Here is a 24,270-nt window from a genome sequence, read left to right as displayed (position 1 = left end):
CAACCCCAAAATGTTGGGCCTCCCTGATCTAAGTCTTCCATGGCAAGGGTGCTACAACCAGTGAAGGAGGAAGAGGTCAGTGCTATTGGACTGAAACATCCTAACTTCCCTTCCAGCTTTTTGCCTGAATTTTGATAAGGGAGCTTATAGAAAACAAGATCCTGATTTCTGCACACGTGCTGCGAAAGAGCGAAACAAGCCTTAGAAACGAATGAGTGCCAGCAGTTACCTCTTCTTGTTTGCCATCTCCCCGTGTAGGGACCGACACTGCCCGCATAGTCACACTTCTCAGCCCAAGGCCCGTTATCTCCTAGGAGGGAAAGAAAACTCCTTGTTGAAAACAGAACGGGAAAGTCCTTTTAATCCAAGACAAGGAGAACTAGCAAGAAAGTTAATAGAGCATGCTTCTGTTCCCCATCAAACCCCTTCAAATGAACCTTAATACGCTAAGAAAGCTACAGTGGTACCTCAGGTTACATACGCTTCAGGTTACAGACTCCGCTAACCCAGAATTAGTGCTTCAGGTTAAGAACTTTGCTTCAGGATGAGAACAGAAATTGTGCTCTGGCGGCGCGGCGGCCCCATTAGCTAAAGTGGTGCTTCAGGTTAAGAACAGTTTCAGGTTAAGAACGGACCTCCGGAACGAATTAAGTACTTAACCCGAGGTACCACTGTACTTCCAAAGAATGATTATGGGCAGTACAAAAAGCTTCCTTTTAATATTGTTACCAATATAAAGACTTATACCGAGCTAAAAAATAATTTAAAAAGCAAGAGTCACAAGAACATTCAGGAAACACCAGAGTTCAAGGGAGGCTTTATTTGCAGGCAAATGGCTTGTTTATTTGCTTCTAAATGGGCTGGTACCCTGTCCTTTTTTTCAGCCAGAGCGCTTTACGGCACCTCTCAGGCGGGTACCATTGTGGGCCGGTGTCGTCCCCCCCACTCCATGCCTTTACATACTTCCAAGAAGTTCAAAACAAACATTTAAGTCAAAACAGAATCTGGCCTGCTTGTACGAGTCTACATTTTTTTGAGATCAATGACTCCACCTAGCTCCTAGCTGTTCCTAGCTGCCATTGGTCAAGCTACAGGGTGGGACCAATTTTGTATTTTCTTTTCTTTAATCCATCTCCCGTGTAGCGGCAGCGGGCCTCTGGATTCTTTATTAAAAGGTTACAAAGGATGCAGAACAATCAGAAAAATTGATAGTAAATAACTTATCAACTGAGAATTGTAAGATAACTAAAGGCACTAGACAAGGTTGTACGCTGTCACCTTTATATTAGTTTTAGAAGTTTTGGCACAAAGAATAAGAATAAGAATAAATTAAAGGAATAAGGGTGGGAAAGAGGCAATACAAATTAAAAGCATTTGCATATGGTGTGGTGATATCGGTAGAAGAACCAACAGAGTTAATTCCGAAAGCATTAGAAGAGATCAATTTTTCTGGAGAAATAGCAGGTTTTAAAATTAATAAAGATAATACCAAGCTCCTGGTAAAGAACATGAATGATGATAGTAAAAATAAATTACAAAATATATCAGGGCTACAGATTGAAAAGAAGGTTAGGTATTTATTGTGTATGGTTAACAGCAAAGAATATAAATCTATATAAAGATAATTATTTGAAAGACAACAGACTTTTTAGAAAGGAATGGAAGTGGTTTATTGAGTATTTACAAACTGTAAACAAATCAAGACATTGGCAGGATTACTGTAAAAACCTGCAGTTTTAAAAAAAATATATGAGAATAGACGATTAAAAGAATAAGTTAAGGCAATTTAGAGTATGCAGGAAAGGACGAAAATAAATGCAAGGAACCGCAGAAAGAGGGGGAAGGGAGTCAAAAATGTTAAAACTTTGTTAAATAATTGTTGTAATGTATATAAATGAAAATTATATAAATATTAAAAAAAAATAAGGGATACAAAGGATGGCAATTTTGAACAAAAGGGTTAGTGTGGAAGAAACCCAGGAAAGATGCTTGCCAGAATGGATGGGTGCTATTGAAGTTAACAAGCAGGGGATAAATATGCTACCTAGAATAACTAATTATAGGTTGTTGTTGTTTTAATGAATTCAATGACACAAATGCCACCCTATCAGTTAAGCTGCCTTGCGGCCTGAGAGAAACTGAGTAGAAGGTAGTGGTCAAGTCCTGTGATGGATGGTCCAGGAACCAGATGCCGGGTTGTAGGACAGGGACCAAGTGCTCCTTCAGTCATGTCAAGCTTTTCAAAAGAGCCAGGTCTGAGCATCAGTGAGGCCACTCAAAGGCACCTATCACACCCCAACCAGACACATAAAGCACATTTATACCATTTTGGCAGTCATAGCTTCCCCAAAACAATGCTGGGAACTGTAGTTTACGACCCACAGAGCTACAATTCCCATCACCTTTAGCATACTACAGTTCCCAGCATTCTGGGGGGTTTTTTGGTGGGGGGGCCATGATTGCTAAAGTACAGTGGTACTTAATTCGTTCCAGAGGTCCGTTCTTAACCTGAAACTGTTCTTAACCTGAAGCACCACTTTAGCTAATGGGGCCTCCTGCTGCTGCCGCGCTGTTCTCATCCTGAAGCAAAGTTCTTAACCCGAGGTACTATTTCTGGATTAGCGGAGTCTGTAACCTGAAGCGTTTGTAACCTGAAGCATATGTAACCTGAGGTACCACTGTAGTTAAGAGTGTTTTAAATGTATGCTGTGGATCCGACCTGAGTCACTACTCTCTCCAGGAACCAGAAGAAACTCAAGACATAAGAGTACCATATATATATTTATTGAGGAAGAAAACCAACCTTCCAGTCTATGGGTTGCAAACATAAGGAAAGGAAACGAGTCAGGCTTGGATCTTAATGAGCCAAATGTGATCTCATTAAAAATGGATTTAGGGACTGGAAATTCCATTTTAATTAAGTGGGGATTTGTGCTTTAATTTTTAGACGTGGATGACAAGGTTCGTCCTTTTGACTGAAATGACACAGTCAAATGAAGATAACCCAACAATAATGGACGTGTTCCCAAGTTTCACAGTCTGGGAATGTGAAATAGAAAGAGTCCTGAATGAAGCACTGAGAGATGGAATGAGTCTTAGCTCGGAGGCTAAGCATATCGAGTCATACCCTCCAACGTTTCTCCGATGAAAACAGGGATGTCCCATTCCATAATGATATTTTTTACTATTTATACCCCACACATATCTTACTGGGTTCCCCCAGGCACTCTGGGCAGTTTCCAACATGTATAAAAACATAATAAAACATTACACATTTTTTTAAAAAAACTTCTCTATACAAGATTGCCTTCAGATGGCTTGGGGGGGGGGCGTCATATAACTCCATACCTTTCAACATTTCTTCAGTGAAAATAGGAATATCCAACCTTACCCTCCAACATTTCTCCAATGAAAATAGGAATATCCTAAGGAAAAGCTGAGGCTCCAATACTTTGGCCACCTCATGAGAAGAGAAGACTCCCTGGAAAAGACCCTGATATTGGGAAAGATGGAGGGCACAAGGAGAAGGGGACGACAGAGGACAAAATGGTTGGACAGTGTTCTCGAAGCTACCAGCATGAGTTTGACCAAACTGTGGGAGGCAGTGGAAGACAGAAGTGCCTGGAGTGCTCTGGTCCATGGGGTCACGAAGAGTTGGACACAACTAAACGACTAAACAACAACAACAAAGGAAAAGTGGGACATTCTGGGATCAAATCAGAAACCAGGACAGCTTCTCTAAATCAGGGACATCCCTGGAAAATAGGGACACTTGGAGGGTCTGTCGAGTTAACTCTGCTATTGCACAAGTTCAAGAAAACAGGGGCTTGGGTGACAGGCTTTCAGCTGCCTCAGAGAAGAGCAGATTTCAGTTCACTAAGCCCTCAGCTGCATGAATCTATAGATCACCTTGAGGCACACATCCCATTATGGGTCAAACAAATAGATTTGGGTTCAGTCCAGCTTGAGGGCAAGCGGAAGCTCCCTCAAAAGACTGTCATGTGCAGGGTGCAGTAGAGTGTGTGCAGAGCTACGTGTTCCTCCAGCATTACTGAAGCTAAGCAGCTGCAGACCTGGCCAGATCCTTGGATGGGAGACCATGGGTAGCTTCACACAAGAACGAGACACAGCACATGAAGAAATATTTTCAAGAACAGAATGTAATGTGCAGAGGCAGGATATTCCGACCAATTAATCAAATTGAAAGTCACTGACAGTCCCTTCTCTGCAACCTGAGGCTAGCTGGGGCTGACGGGAGTTGTGGGTCAAAACATCTAGAGGGTACCAGGTTGGCCAAGCCTGATGTGAGCTGGAAGGATCTCCAAGGGTCAGGTAGTCCAAAGCCCTGCAATGCAGGAAAAGTGGGCCTTCCCTATTGCCAGAAAGGTCCCCTCCTTACCCCACCGATGAAATTAGGCTTGAAAGAAGCATTCCATTACAGGCAACAGATTATAGGGTTCAATCTGGTTTACAAATAGGCTTATGGGCCCCAAAAAATTGGCAGCCCCTGATGGCGTGTTACACAGTTTCTAAAGACCATACAAGAGAGCACTGTTTATTCAAGTTTTTCAAAGCTCCCCTCAGATCAACTTGGAAATTACCCAGGTTCTTAGCAGGGTGGGGAGAGAGATTTGAAGATGTCAGGTATTTATTTATTTTTAAACCAACTGAGGGATTCTTTTTCTTCACTTACAGAAATGAATGGCAGCCATCGACGGGTGGATGGGGGGGAGGGGACAAAGGGTCCTCCTGAAAGAACAGATTTTCCCATCAGCCTCCAGTTTTGCCCCCACACCTCTTGAAACCAGGCCTATGCAACACAGCGGTGTGTGACGTAGCTTCTTTACGTTGCTCTGGGCCAATTTTAAAGAAGCTTGTGGGGGGTTTTGGCAACAGAAACAATATTGTCTGCAGCTGCCAAAAAAACCCTTCAAAATCCCTGGCTGACAAAGTCTTTACTCAGGGTAATGCCAAGCCTTTGCCAGTCAGGGAAGACAGCAAATATTCATCCACTCCGATTTCAATTTGGGCAAAAGCTCTGTGCAGTAGAACTTGTTGCAGGGTGGAGGGGGCGAATACAGTGGTACCTTGGGTTACATACGCTTCAGGTTACATACGCTTCAGGTTACAGACTCTGCTAACCCAGAAAGAGTGCTTCAGGTTAAGAACTTTGCTTCAGGTTGAGAACAGAAATCATGCGGCGGCAACGCGGCAGCAGCAGGAGGCCCCATTAGCTAAAGTGGTGCTTCAGGTTAAGAACAGTTTCAGGTTAAGTACGGACCTCCGGAACGAATTAAGTACTTAACCTGAGGTACTACTGTATTTAAAAGTTCGCCCCTCTTTTTACGAGACCCTGAAGTTCTTTTCCTGGGTTGCGAGAACTGCCATGGCACCCTTACTGAAATCTGCCCTATCCAAATGTTCCTTTTCTTCTTTTTTTATTATTATTTTTGGTCAGATTCTTTCCCCTCCCCCTAGTTTTCCGTAAGACTACTGTGTGAGGTAAATAAGGCTCAGGGATAATAACTAGCTCAAGGTCCCCTTTGAGCTTAATGGCTGAGGGAGGATTTGAATCCAAGGCCAACACGCCACAACTAAGCCATTTGACATTCTGCTGGAACAAGGCACTGTGTTGTACATTCGTATTTATTAAGTTATTCAGGCTGCTTTGTGTTAGCGCAGCTGAAGCCAAAGAAAGCCTCATAACATTTCCCCTAAAACCAGCCGCCTAAGCTGTCTTTGTTACAGTGACTGGGGTTGTATTGCTTCACCTGTGAACCAGAGGAGCGTGTTTTCCTTCGCGGTGCTGTCAACTTTGTGTTTTATTCGTCCCACCAGGGCATCCATCTCCCTCAGGTTTGCTCCGTATGGATCTTGTCCAGGCAGGTCCCATGTTGGCTGAGCCAACGTCAAAGGCACATGCATATGAGCCAGGGCGATATATAGGAAGAATGGGTGTCCACTCCGGCTAGAGAGAAAACAAAGAAAGGCACACTGGTTAATTAAATGGAGGAAGGCATGATTTGGTCAGAATGGAGGCCGCACGGCTGCCCAACAGTCTATTACTACGGCCATGATAATATAACATCTTTCCACTCAGCTGGCCTGAAATTGTAAGAGATTCTTTCTCCAAAATTGCAGTGGTTCTGCTTATTTAAGTCTGCGTTTTTCAAACCAAACAGGGGACCTCATCATGTCCACCATAGATGTCCCCAGACTGCTTGTTGCAGAGGAAGCTAAGCCACGTTCTAAGAACCACTGTCAGTTCAGGCAGAACATTAGCTGGGCCTGTTGAGCCTCACCATTGTCCCCTGCACTGTTGTCGGGCAATAGAAGGGGAGGAGTGGGCAGTGTATCCCTTGATTCAGGAATCACAAAACACCAGAGATTCATGCAACAACGTGGCTTCAGTAACAACACAAACATTGATTCAGGTGATGTCAGTACAGTGATACCTTGGTTTACGAACTTAATCCGTTCCAGAAGTCCTTTCTTAAACCAAAATGTTCTTAAACCAAGGTGTGCTTTCCCATAGCAGCGAGGGACTCAAGTTACAAATGGAACACATTCAACAGGAAGCGGAACATGTTCTGTTTCCAAGGCAAAGTTCACAAACCAAAACACCTACTTCCGTGTTTGCAGTGTTCTTAATCCAAGTTGTTCATAAACTAAGCTGTTCTTAAACCAAGGTACTACTGTATAATGAAGACAACCGCAACCTATATAGTGCGAATTCTTGGATGTACATTCAGTATACAGCTGCAAATCTGGAAATGAAAAGTATTCCTTCCTTCCTATTTCCCATATGGAGATTTATTTATTTTTTGCTAAATCAGATTTAACAGGAAGATGCCCCAAGGACAGGTCTGCCATCAACACATGGCGCTCTCAGGCAAATCATGCAGGCATCCTTTTCATTAGAAGAAGAAGAATTACAGGCCTGGCACCATGTGGACACAGGCACTGGGTTGGAGAACTTATACTCTCAGTGGCAGGATGCAGTGAAAGAAGCATTGGGTGGCTTGAACCTCCAGTGTCTGCAAAGTCCCTGGGAAGGGGTTCTTCCAGAGACCGGGGCTCCCTTAAACTGGCATAGGTTGGTGTTGCCAAAAAGCCTGGCCACTGAAGCACACTATCCACCCCCTCCCCTTTAAATTAAAACAGGACGCACAATTCACTCTCTAACAACAACAACAACAACAGCAGCAGCAGCAGCAGCAGCAGCACCTTTATTGTCATTATACAACCTGTGTACAATGAAATTAAAGCTCTGGAAGTAGGCACACTCAGAGCAGGGACTCAGGCAGGGATGCAATGGGCGACCTCCTTTAAGGACAGGTCATTTTGGCATCACGTACGATGCCGTCAATCACTCCCAGTGCCAAGGAACAGAAGAACTGCCTAGCAGCAGAGGTTAAATGAAAGGAGGCACTCCCAGAGCCTCTTGGGATCCTTTGTTCTATTAGGTAATTCTGCATGACACTCTGGTGATTCTCTCTCTCTCTCCCCCACCCACCCACACCCTGGCAAGTGTACTCAGTTTGGGAATGACAGTTGCAGATGGCTCCATGATTGAGAATAACAATGTCTGTTTTCACCCACAGAAACAGTTGCTGACTGCCCCTTTATCAAGCACAGCACGGCATATATCCTTAGCAAGGGAAGAAGGGATAGTAGTTATTCCTAGCAAGAAGTACAGGAGGAAGGAGATTAAGGTGAAAGGAGGAGAAATTACATCAGGAACTGGAGTCTGCTATCTTCCACCACCGGAAATAAACCGATGGACCTGGGAGTGGGGGAGATGAAGAGAAGACACACCCCGCAACCAGGAAATTAGCTTGGAAACATCATTGTGCAAGGGCTAAACCTGGAGCAGAAGAATAGTAATTCCATAAGAGGACAAATCACGTTGTATTAAGACTTGACTTCGTGCGACTTTGGTTTAAATGCTTACTTTTGTGGGTGAAAGGACAACATGGGAAAGTGATTCTTTGCAGACCAATCCAGGTCCAACCCTCATGCTGCAAAGAAACCAAACTGCACTGAACTGCCATAGATACTACAGGCAAAAGAGGTTTCCCTGTGTTTCACAGATGCAACCAAGGCTCATGCCTAGGGCTGGGCGATATAGCAATATATCGTCCAAAACCGGTTTGAAGTTCATATCATGATACAATATTGGTTTCATAGCTTCTGACCTGACAATATATTGCAAATCATGGTGTGTGTGTGTGTGTGTGTGTGTGTGTGTGTGCTATGCAAAAATCACAATGTGGGAACAAAAGTGAAGCCAGCCGATGACTCTACATAGCTTATTTAATAAATAATAATAAATAATAAATTTTATTTATACCCCGCCCTCCCCAGCCAAGACTAGGCTCAGGGCGGCTAACAACCGATATAAAAACAAATTGATTGAAATACAACTTAAAAAACAAGATTAAAATACAACGTTAAAACATTAAAATGCAGCCTCATTTCAATGGAAACTCAAATCAAATACTTTTTGGGGGATGAAAACGTCAAGTCTTCACCAAGGCTAACTATCCAGACAGGTCCTACATGGGCCAGAAAAAAGCCAGGGAAGTCCCCAAATAGGAGTTCCCTCAGAGGAGGAGAAGGGAAAAAAGAAAGAGGGGGAGGGAATCAAATTGATTCCAAGCCAAAGGCCAGGTGCAACAACTCTGTCTTACAGGCCCTGTGGAAAGAAATCAGATCCTGCAAGGCCCTAATCTCATGAGACAGAGCGTTCCACCAGGCCGGAGCCAGTATTGAAAAGGGACTGGCTCTGATTGAGGCTAATCTAACTTCCTTAGGGCCCGGGACCTCTAGGGTGTTGCAATTTATCGAGCTTAAGGTCCTCCGTGGGGCATACCGGGAGAGGTGGTCCTGTAGGTACGAGGGTCCTAGGCCGTGAATTTCAGACATTGTGATATATCGGTATATCGCGATGTTTAGCTGGTGATATATCACAATGTTGAAAACCAGATAGCGCCCAGCCCTACTCATGCGAGGTAGCAACTTCTTTCTGTAGCTACCTTGAGTATACTTCTGTGTAGAAAGGTGAGAGGTGTGTCACAGGTTAAACAGGCAAACAAAAATTTGAGTTGCACAACACACAAGCCCTCTCCAGGTGTTCTGCAAGCATGCTATAAAATACATCACACTTATCGCCCTCGGCAAGTTGGAGGGTGACCGTCAGAAGAAGGGAGCCTCCAAACTCATGTGCCTCCCTGCACATTTTAGAACCTTGACAAAAGCTCTAGAACCCTGATAAGGTTCTAGCTCCACAGCCTTCATCGTTCTCCAGGAGCTCAGAAGGCTCCCCATTTCAGAAAGTCGCCCTCCAACTTAACAGAGGGTGATGAGAACAAAGAGCAGATCATGGATGTTTAGTTAACACACTTACGGAACATCTGAAGAGGGTTACATATCCTTGGCATCTCCCTTTCCCTCTGGTCCAGGAGCTATTCTTTAAGGCACATTTCATATATCACAGGAGATGTTTGATCCCTTTAGTTCAACAGCCTCATAAACACGCCCAGGGCAGCTAATCAAGCAAGTTTAAACATCAATAAAGATGCAAGTTGGTTGAAATTATGTGATAAGGATAAGGTGGAATGGGTTCAAAGAGAGGGTTCAAAGAGTCCAAATCAAGACTCAGTGAGCAGTAGATGCGTCCAAAGGAGCAAAAATCTAAGTGTGCCAGCTCTCAGCTCCTAAGAAAAGGTACTTAACGGCAAGGTAATCTCTGGAAGAATCGTTGTACCTGCCTCAAGTACTGACCTTTGGAGCTATCTGTAGAAGCAAAGCTGTCTTTCGCTTTAGTACCTTAAGAATGGTTCTGTGGCGTATTAGTGCAGTCCACGAGGCAGGTGCACCCTGGATGTGAACCAGGAAAACATCTGGCCTGCACATTCTGTGCTGCAAACCATTTTTTGCAACGCATCAATTTAGGATAGAAAAATATAAAATGATCATTAGCCCTTCTTCCTGCTGGAACCAAAAGGCCGACAATGTAGCAGTCCTTTCAGAACCATGCTCTTATTGGTGCAGGCGGCACCCCTGTGAGGAAGTCTTAATGGTTTAAAATGGCCTGTATTTGGGTAATGGAGATGGCGGAGAGAGGGCGGTAAAATGTCTCGATCTAAGCCAGTCACATGAGCAAAAAAAATTTGAACTCAGTGATTCCCAAGCACCACATCAATGTGACCAACTCCCACCCCAATCTCTCACCTAATTGTCCATTCTCAAAACCTCCAGTTTCTTTAAGCAGCAGCCTCAACCACCATTTCAGTATGAATTTCTGAAGAGCACAACAAATGTATTGTTGGCTTCTGCATTTGCAGACTAAGATATGGGATGCAAAGCAGCCAGTGAATTTACTCAAAAGGTGGCTCTGACCAGCCCAACCACTGCACTTCGATTCTAGAATCTGCAGAAAATTGGGGTAGGGGGAAGAACCCCAGGCTTTGGCAGTGGCGTTGCTCTTTCCTGTTATGAGCAGATAATCAAATTTTCTTTTGACACGTCCTAGGTTTCTTCTGTTTACTTTTTTCTCCCCTGTTGCTAAGTGCCTCTTTGGAGATTTGAGGCCTATGTGCACAGCACAAGGCTCCGCCCTGAGTGACTGGCTTCAAAAAAGCTGACAGCAGTCATTTCCTCTCCCACAACCTAGTTCCTAATTGCATTAGCTTTTTATTTCCCTGAAGTGATATGCAGACAACAGCGTCTCTCGACACCGCCAACTGTTTTGTTGCAACAGGATGAAGCAGAGCTTGGGCGCTATCCGCCTTCCGTTGCAATTTCCTTCTCAAAACGGCCTTGACCCCAACGCTGCATTGCTAATGAACTTCTTCGCACATTACTTCTCAACAAACCTGTTCATACCATTTAAAGTACAGTCGATATTTTTAAATCCATACATGCATCTTCGCAGGTGCAAATCTCTCTCTTTTTCCAACGTGTTAAGTTGGCTCTTCCAAATAATTAAAATAATTAAAGTGTGTTTAGTGTGGGGTTTGGGGGGGGGCAATTATTGTGTAGGTGTAAACAATAGATGAGTTCAAACTTATGTCATGTCGTATGGCTTTTTTTTCTCCTAAGTAAGAGGTATGGAGTCAATCTTGTCTGGAAACAGGGTGGATAAAAATCAATGATTAACAAAAAAAATTAAAAAAAATAAATCAGATTTTTAAAAATTTAAATCGTATTTTTTTAATTTAAATAAGATTTTTAAAATAAAATGTTTTTGGAGGGAAATTCTTTCTAAACATAGTTTTCTATTTAAGTTACATTATAGTCCAAAGGCTATTCATAAGGAAATAAGGATTTGTTTTAAGTTTTTCATGTGTGCTAAAACTCAGTCTAAGGTGTTTTTGTTTTTTTTAAGTTTAACCACATCAGTTAACAAACATGGATACATATGCTATAATGTTACTGATTTAGTTAAATAAATTGTTTAAATTGTTATTAAGGAAATGATTATTTTTCTCCTTCCAATAAAGAACAGCAGAAAAGTTGTCCAAATATAAACAGTTAACCTATTAAACCTCACAATCATTTCATAATTATCTGTCTACGTATTTCAGACTCAAAACGAGGTACCACTGTATAAGAACACGACGAGAGAAGTAAAATTTAAAAGGAAAAGTCACATACGGGTGGAGGGAAGTCGTTTCAACTCTTTTTATGTTATCTTAATTTGTATTGATTATTCTATCTGATATGCTGATATTTGAAACTTGTTTTTGTTTTATTTTTGCAAAAAAAAAAACCCTCAAAAACCCGCTTTGCTGAGCTGGGGGGACACACTGGAGCCAATTCTGGGTATGCACGGATGCTGGATCCACTTCCAGGCAAGTGTGTACAGGATTGCAGCTTTAACTACATAAAAGGAAATCGCTTTGCAAATTCCAGGTGGCTTCAACATTCCCACGCAGAATTTGGGGGAAGTCTGGGCAATTATAACCTAGGCTAGGTTATTTTTAAATTGCCAGAGAACATGTCCTGTTTTCTTGTTTACAGCTATATTTGTCTCCTCTAACAAGGCCTGCTCTTCCTCAGGGCCCTCCGAAGGGAAAAGGGCGGGATGACAAATGGTGAAGAGGAACAAGATTACGGCAAGTGTGTGTGCATTTGCGTATTTGTGCGTGTATAAACTCTTGGATGCTGGGAACAAACAAACTCACAGTTCCCAAATGGACACGCGGTGCCCTACATGAAATGTATCTTTACCATCATTTCCATCTTGCATTGTATCAAGTCTTTCACCGCATATATGACAAATACTGTATGTTCCGGCGTATAAAACGAGTTTTTAACCCCAAAAAAATCACCCCAAAAGTCGGGGGTCGTCTTATATGCCAGGTATATGGGGAGCCACCTGTTGGGAAGGAGGAGAGGGAGCTGGTGAGCCAAGGCGCCCCTTCTGCCATCGCTCCTCCTCCCTCCCCGCGGAAGGGGACGCAGCCTCCTGTGACACAGCGTGAGGCCCCGCCTCTTCCGTACCAGCACAGCATGGAAAGTCCTTCCGAGCGCGGTGCTCACCCGCCCGCCCATTGTAGGAGCCGGATCTGGCCTCCGCCGTGGCTTCACTTGGCTCATGAGCACCATGAAGAGCCTGCCGCAGCGAGGTGGTGAGCGGCTTCGGCCGGGGCTCCAAGGAGGAGGGCAACCCCACAGGTGAGGGCGGCCGAGCCGAGGCAGCCGCTCGCGGCCTTTTCCCGGACGGAGGGAGGTAGCCAGGCCGGGCCTCCCTCCCTCCAGGTGGTGGGTTTCGGTTTCGTTCCAACCACCAAACGCCTCGCCTCGGGCTGCTGCTACAACGGCAGAGACAGCGGAGGGGTGCGCACTCTGTCCCTGGCGGCACTTGGCGGGCGGCCAAATTTAACAGCAAAAGTTGGGGGGGTCGTCTTATATGCCCAGTCGCCTAATACACTGGAACATACGGTACATGCCATGAATATTTACAAGTCACAGCACATATTAAAATTTTAAAAATAAAATAAAATTGCCCATTTCTAAGCAGTCGTTTATACCCTGTAGCCTGAATTTCCTTCCACTTCCTATACCCAAATTCAAAACTTGTTCCTAGCACTTCCTACATTATTTCCCTGATTTCATGAACAAGGGAGACAGGCTGCCAGCCAGTTAGCCATGAGAGATCCACAGACTTCGCTTTGTTGCCATATTCCCCCAATGTGTAACTTAAAAAAAAAAACCCTAATATTACCCCTGAACAGTCAACATTCATAAACAGTCTATCACCCTTTCCTTTAAAAATAATTCATTTTTCATTCAAAGGCATCCCACTTTAAAAAGAACAATAAACAAACAAACTGCAAGTTCCTCTCTTCAATCACAATGACCTGAAAAATGAAAGGGAAAGACTATTTATGTATGCGAGCATGGCTGCGCGGATGTTACTGGCCCAGAGATGGAAAGAAGATAAAGTCCCTACAAGAGAAGAATGGCAGATTAAGTTGATGGATTATGCCGAAATGGCTACAATGACCGGAAGAATCAGAAATCAAGAAGACCAGAATTTTAATAAGGAATGGGGGAAATTTATAATTTACCTTAAAAACAATTGTTAACAGTTAAAACTGTTAGTAGGACTGGAATAAAACAATTTTTTAAAAAGAAAAGAAAGAAAAAGGGGAAAAGAAAGCTGGACTATTTTACTATATGAGTTCCCAACCTTTGGGGCGATACAGACACATTTTCAAACTACGGAAACTGTTGTGGTTACCACACACTAACTCTAACTCATTCTACTGCTACAACAGAATGCTTCTTTCCTGCCTAATTACAACGGAGAGGGAGAAGGGGATCCTTTGCAATACTGCAAACAAAATAGGTAAAGGTAAAGGTACCCCGACCGTTAGGTCCAGTTGCGGATGACTCTGGGGTTGCGGCGCTCATCTCGCTCTATAGGCCGAGGGAGCTGGCGTTTGTCCGCAGACAGCTTCCGGGTCATGTGGCCAGCATGACTAAACAAACCACTTCTGGTGAACCAGAGCAGCGCACAGAAACGCCGTTTACCTTCCCACCGGAGCGGTATCTATTTATCTACTTGCACTTTGATGTGCTTTCGAACTGCTATGTGGGCAGGAGCTGGGACCGAACTACGGGAGCTCACCCCGTCGTGGGGATCTGAACCGCCAACCTTCTGATCGGCAAGCCCTAGGCTCTGTGGTTTAGACCACAGTGCCAATGATTGCAAAAACCAAGGTTGGCTCTCCTATACAAACAGACTAAGCAGCTGCCTGGTGTGGCATACAAATCAACAGACTCACCTGGAACTGCAGAAACTGGTCCCTGCCAGTATTGCTGGACCATTTATAGCCTGGATTTTTTTAACAATCAATCCCTCTTCAAGGGGAATTCTGGGAATTTAGAGCTCTGTGAGGCCTCCTAATAGCTCTCAGCACCTTTTAACAAATTACAGCTCCCAGAATTCCTTGAGGGAAGCCATGACAGTTTGAAGTGGCATCATAGCACTTTAAATGTACTTCAGCTGCTCACAGAACAATGTCTCTGATACAGCCAAGGTCGCTTTCCCCAAGCAGTTGTGCTCCTGATGTTATTGGACTCCACCTCCCATCAGTCCAAGCAAGACCGGTGGTCAAGGCCAATGGGAGCTGTATTCCAAAAACATCTGGAAGGTCAACAGGTTGGGAGGAGACTTTGCTGGGACAACAATTACAGAGCCTTGCACAATGAGGGCTGTGATCATATTGGCTCACCGCAAGAAGAGAAACTGAACCATAGAGTAGCTATGGGCAGGTCTTCAGCATTTAGACATCAGGAGACTTGTGTCTTCTCTTTTCACCAGAACGAAGGCTGGGCTCAGAATCTACTCAAGGGAATAAGCTAACTTGGATCAGAAAACTAGTTACTATAATCGTCAAGTTCATGCACAAACATGGGCAAGATTAGCAGCCCGGTGACTGCCAAATATCCGAGGGCTGTATCCAACGCTAGTCCTACTCAAAATAAACCCACTGAAATTAAAGACCAGGGTCAACTAAAGACTATTAATTTAAATAGCTCTATTATGAGCAGGGCTAGCACCCTGAGGTTCCCGAGACATTCAAGAACAAGCGAGCAGTTTTAGACATATCAATTCGGTTTAAATTTTCTTCAGAGTGTAAGAACTTAAGAAGAGCTTGCTGAATCAGGCCAGTGGTCCATCTACTGCAGCATTTTTTTCTCACAGTGGCCAACCAGATGCCTGTTCGAAACCCTCAAGCAGAACATGAGAGCAAGCAAACAGCAGCTTTGTTTGGAATATTTGTGGAAGGACAGTCATTAGGCTTTGGCCCATTTATTTGCCGTGCAGTAAGGACAAAGCTTCTCCTCGGTGGAGAGAAACCCTGACAGGATTCATTTCAGTTCCGTCCAGCCCTGAGCCCTCTCGGTTCCTTGAAGGAACAACACACAGGGAAAAAGGAGGCAGGCAAATCCATAAATTTTGAAGATTTAGTAAATAATTCCAGCGCGGGGCACTCATGATAGCTGGCTTCACCTTCTTGCTGTCTCCATCCCAGAACTGTCCGTTCTCCTGAGGATTAGGCTTGCAATTTATCATGAGGTAGTCATCAACTTATTTAATTATAAAGCACACGGGGGCAATTAACCCAGTTTTTACTTGGGAGTCTTAAGAACAAAACCAGATCAGGCAAGTTGAAAATTAATATTTAATAATATTAATTATTATTAACTGTTCAAGACAGCAAAAGGCTCAAGAGAACTGTTTCCTGGATCAGCTTCACTGACTTATGTAAGAGATTAACCGGTTCAATCCGGTTCTTGATACCCAATTAAAGAGAATCCCTGCAATTAGTTAAAAAGCTTTTTCATTAACCCAACACCCAGTAACCTGTACCTTGATCTAACTTGGGTACAAGTAGTTCTGAAATAGTAACAGCAAAATCAGCTATATCACTTCAGGTCACAAACATTTATCCCGGTGCTCAAAACCATGTAACAATGTTTTGATAAAAAAAAACCTAGTTGGACCCAGTTCAAGCATAGGTTTATTTGTGTGGCTTGACTTTTGCTTCTTGTGACAATTCAGATGCAGAACTTTGTCAATCACATCAACAACCCCGTCCCCGCCAGGTAAGAGTTTTACAAGGCTACTTTGAAATCTCTGTGTGCCTACTCAGAAGTAAACCAAAATGAACTCAGTGGGACTTGTTCCCAGGTAGCTGAGTCTTAAGCATATTCACAGCCCAGAATTTCACATTCCAAAAATCAAAATATCTGATTCTATACAATGAGGGGAGGAACATCTAAAGAAGACAACAGAGTGCACCAAGTATACATTATTATTTTTTATCTAATTAAACGTTTATCAAGCTTAGGACAAAATCAAAGCAATCGCTGCCCCTTCAGAAGTCACTGTGAATCTTTTACAGCTTGCAAAATAAAACTTGCAACTGATTCAGTTACATAAGGTTACAGCTAAACCTTATATTTTCCCTGCCCCAGTATCACACGCCTTCATTTCTACAAAGTAACAGTGTAAAGTCAATGGCAAAATCTGCTGATTTGAAATTGATGGCATGGATATAGGAAGGCTCAATGCCACCAACACTGGTTCAGCCTTCATTGTTTCTGTTTACATAGTACATCCAGGGAACTGGAAGAGACCTCACTTTGTTCATGCTACTCTTTCCACAAACGCAAAATCATAAAGGATTACATTAGAATGTGGGTGAGCTATGCTTGCATCTGAAGAAGGTGATATACAAGACACTATTAAGAGATAAGGACTGGGCTATTTGCCCAAAGTGATAATTAACAGAAGTCAATCAGAGGTGCTTAATTCTACAGAATTAAAGGAATAGTGAAAAAATAAGCAGAAACTAGCATTTAACATGCACATTAAGGCAATTATATCAGTCCTCCTTTACTGTCCCAGCTGATTATTCAACTGGCGAATTATCGGTTAGCGCTTACAGAGGGACAAAGGTCGGCAGTTCGAATCCCCACAACAGGGTGAGTTCCCGTTGCTCTGTCCCAGCTCCTGCCAATCTAGCAGTTCAAAAGCATGCCAGTGAGAGCAGATAAATAGGTACCACTGCGATGGGAAGGTAAACAGCGTTTCTGTGTGCTCTGGCTTCCATCAAAGTGTTCCATTGCACCAGAAGCGGTTTAGTTATGCTGGCCACATAACCCGGAAAACTGTCTGTGGCCAAACGCCGGCTCCCTTGGCCTGAAAGCGATGAGCCCCACAACCCCATAGTCGCCTTTTACTGGACTTAACGTCCTGGGGTCCTTTCCCTTTCCCTAGTACTTATAGATCATTGTGTAATACTTGCCCATACTTAGTGGATACAAGGGCTTTGTTTTATTCTTCTTGTCAACAATGAACTTTAAAAAGCCCATCTATTAGTGTTTTATATACCCTATATTGTTCTTGACTTATCTCACATTATCATACTGTAATTAATTGTGGAACATATCCTGTAATGCTGGATGCTAATCTGTACTTCTTGCATGGTTTATTTCTATGGATGATGGCATCACTGCGGCTGCTGTAAGGTTAATATAAAATATTATGAATTATCTGTGACCCTGGAACAAGCTCCTATCTCAGATGTGATCTGGTAGGAATAATTAACATCCTGATCCTAACTGTTGCAGGGGAAAAAATAAGCAAACCCTTGTGCTTCTCAGTAAAACTTAATTATCACCCTCCTGTAAGCAGAACCCAGACTTCACAGACTGCTGAATCTCTTTTAAGGTAAATTTATTATTCAGGAACTAAAGATAGAAAGATACAGTGTTCCCAAAATTAAGATCCTGTCCACTTCAAAACACAACAGTAAAAGAGGAGGAACAAACACTTCTAGACTTTTGCTGCTTTGCGCGTGGGATTCAATTATCTACTGGCAAATTCAGGTTCGACAATTAAAGTAGATTTGGCACTCATGTGCAACCAACCTGCTGGTGGTGGAGCGGGGCAGGACCAGTATTTTTGTAGTAAGAAAAGTATCCAGAAAAAGCAATAGATATTGTGGGACAGTAACACAACATTATATAACCTCCTTGCAAACAAATAATAATGCATGATCAATTACACAAACTTTGTGAAATCATGATGAATGCCCAATACAGAGATCTGGAAGAGCCCACAGACTTCTAGGCTCTTCTTATATCCCAGCATTCTAACTTTCTCTTCCCACAAGGATTTGCGATTTACTAAGCTACTTTGATTAATAAAATTATTCAGGTCCATTTTGTTGTTCCCCATTGTATCCTGCACACTACTACATAGATACAGCTTCCTGGGTGTTTCTGGGCACCTTAAGTATTAGGTATTGTTTTTTAAAATATTTTTTTTTAAAAAAAGTCATTGAACTGCCCACAGGACTTGAGTGAGGGGAAGAATAGAAATGTCATAAATAAAACAGCTGCGCTGGTTTCCTTAAAAACCAACAAAAAACCCCAACAAAACGCTGAAGCTCTCTTTTCTTGAGAAACACAGCTAAATAACTTTATTGAAATAATACCACAAAATCACAGAACCACAACAGAACCATTAGCTTCTCCCTGCCCCCCAACCACCCACCCATTTTCAGACTCTGATTAATTCAAAGACTCGTTTCATTTCAATTATCATCCTTTCCCTTTGGTGCAGGAAGGCTTTTCTTTCCTGCTATGCCTTTTGCACCTGCACTCAAAATGCTATGAACAGTTTGAGCCACCATGCCGCAAAAAGGATACTGCAGAGATGAAGAACCATCAGAAAAGTAGAACTCTAACACTTGGGGCTTTTTGGTTTAGAAATAAACAAGAGAGGAAGAAGGAAATGATTTCACATATATATATATATAAAATGCAAGGGGTGGAGAAAGTCAATAATAATAATAATAATAATAATAATAATAATAATAATAATGATTTTTTATTTATATCCCGCCCTCCCCAGCCAAAGCCGGGCTCAGAGCAGCTAACAACAGTAAAATGATAAAACATTCTAAAATCAGAGAAGGAAGCTGTATCTAATGAAGGTGAATGTTCAGGACAGACCAAAAGGATGCCCTCCTTCACAAAGTGCAGAATTAAACTATAGAATTTGTTCCCACAGGGCGTAGTGAGGGTCACCAGTTTGGATGGCTTAAGAATGGGATTTTTAAGGAGGAGAAGGCTGCCAATAACTATTATCCATAATGGCGATTTTATATGGTTTCAGAGGTAGTATCCTTCCGAACACCAGTTACTGGGGAATCACAAATAAGGAGAAACCTGTTATATTCAGGTTCCACTTACAGGCTTTCCAGAGGCATCTGGTCAGCCATGGGAAGAACAGGACGATGTTTTTATGTCCTCTAGCTGCCTCGTTTTAATACACCTCACCTGAAAAGTCTCCAGCTGCTCAGTCAGCTTGTGAACAAAGAAAGTCATGTATTTATTGAATTTCTATACTGCCCTATACTCGCAGGTCTCAGTTCAGAGAGATTTTTATAGTACAGTGGTACCTCAGGTTAAGAACTTAATTCATTCTGGAGGTCTGTTCTTAACCTGAAAGTGTTCATAATCTGAGGTAGCACTTTAGCTAATGGGGCCTCCCGCTGCCACCACACGATTTCTATTCTCCTCCTGAGGTAAAGTTCTTAACCCGAGGTACTATTTCAGGGTTAGCAGAGTCTGTAACCTGAAGCATCTGTAACCTAAAGTGTCTGTAACCTGAAGTACCACTGTACAAGATGACAACGCTGAGCTGTTGAGATGTTCAACTCTGAGCAACGTTACTTAGAACAAACCTGGCTGTACTACCAAAGCAGTGGTGGACCATGGCACCTCAAATTTCAGTAGCGCCCTGTGTTGGTGTATTGCCAACATAAACTTGGAAGAAGTCTTGAAGCACATCCTTGAGGCATGCCTAAAACATCTGCTTAGCAATGAGAATTTCCCCCAGCAACAGGTGTCTTTTTCAGGGCATGGCAGGAGAGAGGCAACTTCTTCAGGTCGGCTGATTAGCCTTTTCAAAAAAAGAGCAATGTGTCATTCTAAGGTTGGAGCTGATTTATTTAGTGGAGCTTTGAATTGCTGTTGTATAGTTCCTTTTCGGGCAGACCAGAAGAAGATTCACAAAACAGAGACTGAAATCCGGGTACCTTGTTGTCAGAGCTCTGTTGGGATTGCACCAGCACAAGTACACAAACAGAAAGTTGTTCTCATGGATATATTTCAGGAATATTTGGGCTGTTTGGCTTTGAGTTGCACATGTCATTATTATTTTCGCATTGTATATATTAATTAAGATTTCATGAATTAGAAATTGTTGAAATGTCATACATTACTGTTAATGATTTTTTTTGGTAAACTACAGAGTTGTTAAGTTAGTGAAATTAGACAGCATTAACCGTGGCTGGAAGGCTTGTTTCAGTTAGTCATAATGAGGCATAATGCAAAACTGCAGTTAGCAAAAGCTCCCAATCTCCTCCTCACTGCTGTACTGCACAAGGAGAAGAAAGTGTGCAAGCCTTAGGGTTAGGCAGGCCCATTCATGTAATGCAGCTAAGTCATAATTTAGTGTTACATCCAAATAAGATAATTGACTACTGAGATGTCCTCACCTTGCATACTGAATGAACTGAATCGCCTTCTCTGTGTATTTTGCAGCCAGGCTGGTTAGGTCCACGGGCTGTTGGACAATTGTGAGGTTTTCAAAAAGAGGTAGTGCTATTTCAGGATAACAGTCTTTCTGATGTTTCCTGGGTGGGGAAAGATTCATTATTATTATTATTATTATTATTATTATTATTATTATTGGAAAGGTGTGGTTAAGCAATGATAGGGTACAAGAGAATCTATTTTTAAAATCTAGTTAGTTTTTCTTTCATTGATATCTATTATGAAACAGAGGTTTATAAAATTATGAACAGAGGGGGAAGTGTAAATAAAGAGAATTCTCTCTCTCACCCACCCACCCACCCATCCACAGATACTACTAGAACTCAGGGTCATTCAACAAAGCTTAATGGCAGAAAATTCAGTGCAGGAAAAAGGAAGTACTTGTTCACTCAGCAAATAACTAATATATGAAAATCACTGTCACATGATGTGGTGAAGGTTGCTGCCTTAGATGGTGCTCTGCAAACCTCGTAGGGCTACAACTCCCATCAGCCCCACCCATCATGGCCAATGGTCAGGGATGATGCGAGTTGTAGACTATCAAAACATGTGACGGTCACCAGCTTGGGGAAAGCTGCTTACATATCAGACAGCAAACTCATTCTTCTTACATGTCAGTTTGCATTTCTTAGTACTTAGATCTGATGTGTAGAGCTATTTCCTATTCTAATTAATTCAAGAAGGTTCTGCAAGCTTCTCTGTTTGAAAGAAACAAGCAGAAGGTTCCTGATGTTTGGGTTATTCCTTCAGAGAAGCTGAGTACAGTTGGTTTTAAACTGGTTCTGTTACCTCTTTCTGACAAGGTTATGCTGTCTATAGTAATAGTTACAACATGACATTCCGGGGACCTTTCCTTAATCATTCAAGGACTGTATAACACAAGAATGTATTAAGAAGGAAGAAATATATCTGTGTTGGATTTAATTAAATAGGTTATATACCTTAAGGATCGTATATGGTGTACATCCTAGACTTGATTCACATGTTAGGATGTAACCAGTAAAGAAATTTGTTTCAAACATTATCATTCAGCCTGTTGTGCTCTATATGTTGCAACTATTGCATCTGCGTAACAAGGTATTGTATATGTTTTGAGTCTATAATAATAGTCCAAAAGGAGCCTGGTTTTCACTTTCTTTTTCTATCTCTTTGTTTTGGTGTGGTGTTCTGCATGCTTAGTATTAAAGTTTAGTATTATAAGTTATTGTACGTTTAAGTTAAGTCTGCTGCAACTGGATTTCTTATGGACAGGGCCAATCCTGAATGCATTGGATTTGTGACCATTATGCTCATTTTGCTTCAGCAGCAGTAAAGCTCTGCTGGATGAAATACAATTGCCTCTGGGAATCCCGCAACGTGTATAAGTTTTTTACGTGTATAAGGCAGATTTACAAGAGCCTTTGGCAGGCACCTCTGATTACCTAACATGGGGAACAAACAAGAGGGGATGGCTCTCTCTGTCATGCCCCAGTTGTGAATTTCCCAGCAGAATCTGGCTCCTACTGAGTTCCGGAAGCCTGTCTGCAAGGACACCAGGAATCATACCTCATTGCTGCAGTGTGCCCGGGGCAAGCTGGGCAAGGAGGGAGGTTATAGCCCGGTGTGTCAGTGCAGCCCATATCATGGCTATAGGGTATCCCCAGGTAGTAATCAAAACCTGGAATTAAAGCCACAGTATTAGAATATGCAAGGCCACTTGTTGTGACCAGAAAACAATTTTGGGTTGTTTCTAAGGAAACAGGTTTATACTGTTGGTTGTATAAAGTCCATCTGCAACCACTGCAGTCACAAGAAGTGTTGCGACCAGGCAAAACAGCTGTCCCAAGTTCCACTGCTGACAATTCAACCCATGCAGGCAAATATCTGAACTTCCCCCGCAAAAATCCGCTCTTTAAAGCTGAATCGGAACAAACATCAATTCGTGTTTTCCGTGGATTGGCGTTTGCTCCGAGTCAGCTTTAAAGAGCAGGTTTTCACAGGGAAAGCTCTGGAGCGAAAAGAAAAAGGAATTTAAAAAGAAGGAAGGGGCCTATTAAGCCTTAACTGCAGATAGCATCAGTACAGAGAAGGGAGTTTGCTCCAGGAAGGGATCATGCAACCTAGTCTTGATGTCTTCACTGTGATTGGGAGATTAGACTCCAAGGGTTTGTTCTTACTGAGGCAGTAAATCTGAGTCATGATTTAAGGGCAGGGGCTCACCTAATCAAATGCTTCTCTATACAAAACCTCGCCCTAGCCATAGAAAACTAGCATTTCAAGAAGAGAGTTTTCATCTTGACACGTTATAATAGTTTATTATTTATACCCTGCCCGTCTGGCTGGGTTTCCCCAGCCACTCTGGGCGGCTTCCAACTGAATATTAAAAACAATACAGCGTCAGACATTAAAAACTTCCCTGAATAGGGCTGCCTTCAGTTGTCTTTTAAAAGTAAAATAGTTGTTTATTGCCTTGACATCTGCTGGGAGGGCGTTCCACAGGGCAGGCGCCACTACCGAGAAGGCCCTCTGCCTGGTTCCCTGTAACCTCACTTCTCACAGCAAGGAAACCACCAGAAGGCCCTCGGCGCTGGACCTCAGTGTCCGGGCTGGATGAGATTTGATAATAATTTAGGAGGGCTTGATACTGAGGGCATGCACTGGTACAAAGAAACACCCAAGCATGTGAGCTCACATCTAAAGTTTCAGATCTTGAGCAAGAACCAGGCCTAAATCTGCAGTGGACGTTTGGATTTCAAGATGGGGGGGGGGACATAGCATGGTATCCTTACCACGAAAGTTGGGATGATAAGGGCCGTTGTGTCCCAAGTGCCATTTCCCTGTAAGGAAGCAATTGCCGGAAGAACAATATTAGCAACTCATATGTACCAGCGACTGGAGAGAGTACTTAATGCTTTTTATCTGAGGTGTGGTGAACAGGGCTGTGCCAAGAGATGACCAGTGGGATTAGGCCATCAAACTCAAGGAGCCTTTAGGTAGCGGTTTCTATGAACACCAATATCTTAAAAGATGCAAAACAACCCATCCTTAGCAGACACAGCGAGCTCTTAAAAGTTAAGTTATTTATTTCTCGCCAAGTGATAGCATCCCTCAAGGGAGAGGACACAAGGACCTAGTCAGGAAATTTCCGGCCATCATTCTTGCATGCCAAAGAGGTAGAGGGGAATTTCCTGCACATTCAGTTGCCAGTGTATGACCCAGATCTGTGATTATTATGCCTCCCTCTCATGGTAGAGTGGAAAGCAAAATGTATGTTTCTCTTCCACCAGTGATGCATGATTAATATGATAGCAGCAGCATCCCAGATGCTCCCCCAGTCTCACGCAAGGGGTGCCTGAAATTCACATGCCATTATTTGTTCGTGGATTTTATATTTCACCTTCTCTTGCAAAGGGCCTCACCGCAGCTTACCATAATCATCAAAACAAATGCAACGTAATAAAAGTAAAAAAATCAACAACCCTCAAACCAGCAATAAAACACAAAGATTAAAAGCAGAAAAAAACATCATTGTGTGGTATTCAACTGAATAAATGTGTGAGCCAAATGTCTTGCACATGGGCAACAGGACTTTCCCATGTCTTTCCCCCCATGTGTGCCGACCCCCAAAATCTGCTC

General features: G+C 42.8%; 1 protein-coding gene across 10 annotated transcripts in view; it reads right to left on the bottom strand.

Moving 5' to 3' along the window:
• ARSG (arylsulfatase G) overlaps positions 1-24,270 on the bottom strand; it is a 119,980-nt gene that overhangs the window by 54,152 nt on the left and 41,558 nt on the right. For 8 of the 10 annotated variants that reach the window (XM_053375377.1, XM_053375379.1, XM_053375378.1 and 5 more), the window contains 5 exons: positions 23,424-23,471; positions 22,201-22,312; positions 20,598-20,735; positions 5,772-5,968; positions 230-310 (listed from right to left, as the gene is read on the bottom strand). In XM_053375377.1, coding sequence (XP_053231352.1) covers positions 230-310; positions 5,772-5,968; positions 20,598-20,735; positions 22,201-22,312; positions 23,424-23,471 — 576 coding nt within the window. The remainder of the gene's footprint in view (positions 1-229; positions 311-5,771; positions 5,969-20,597; positions 20,736-22,200; positions 22,313-23,423; positions 23,472-24,270) is intronic. The other 2 variants (XM_053375382.1, XM_053375383.1) reach the window with 2 other exon arrangements.

Source organism: Podarcis raffonei, chromosome 2, assembly GCF_027172205.1.
Source record: "Podarcis raffonei isolate rPodRaf1 chromosome 2, rPodRaf1.pri, whole genome shotgun sequence".
NCBI classification, from domain to species: domain Eukaryota; kingdom Metazoa; phylum Chordata; class Lepidosauria; order Squamata; family Lacertidae; genus Podarcis; species Podarcis raffonei.
Note: the sequence above shows the minus strand (reverse complement) of the source record. Positions and strands in the feature narration are given on the sequence as shown.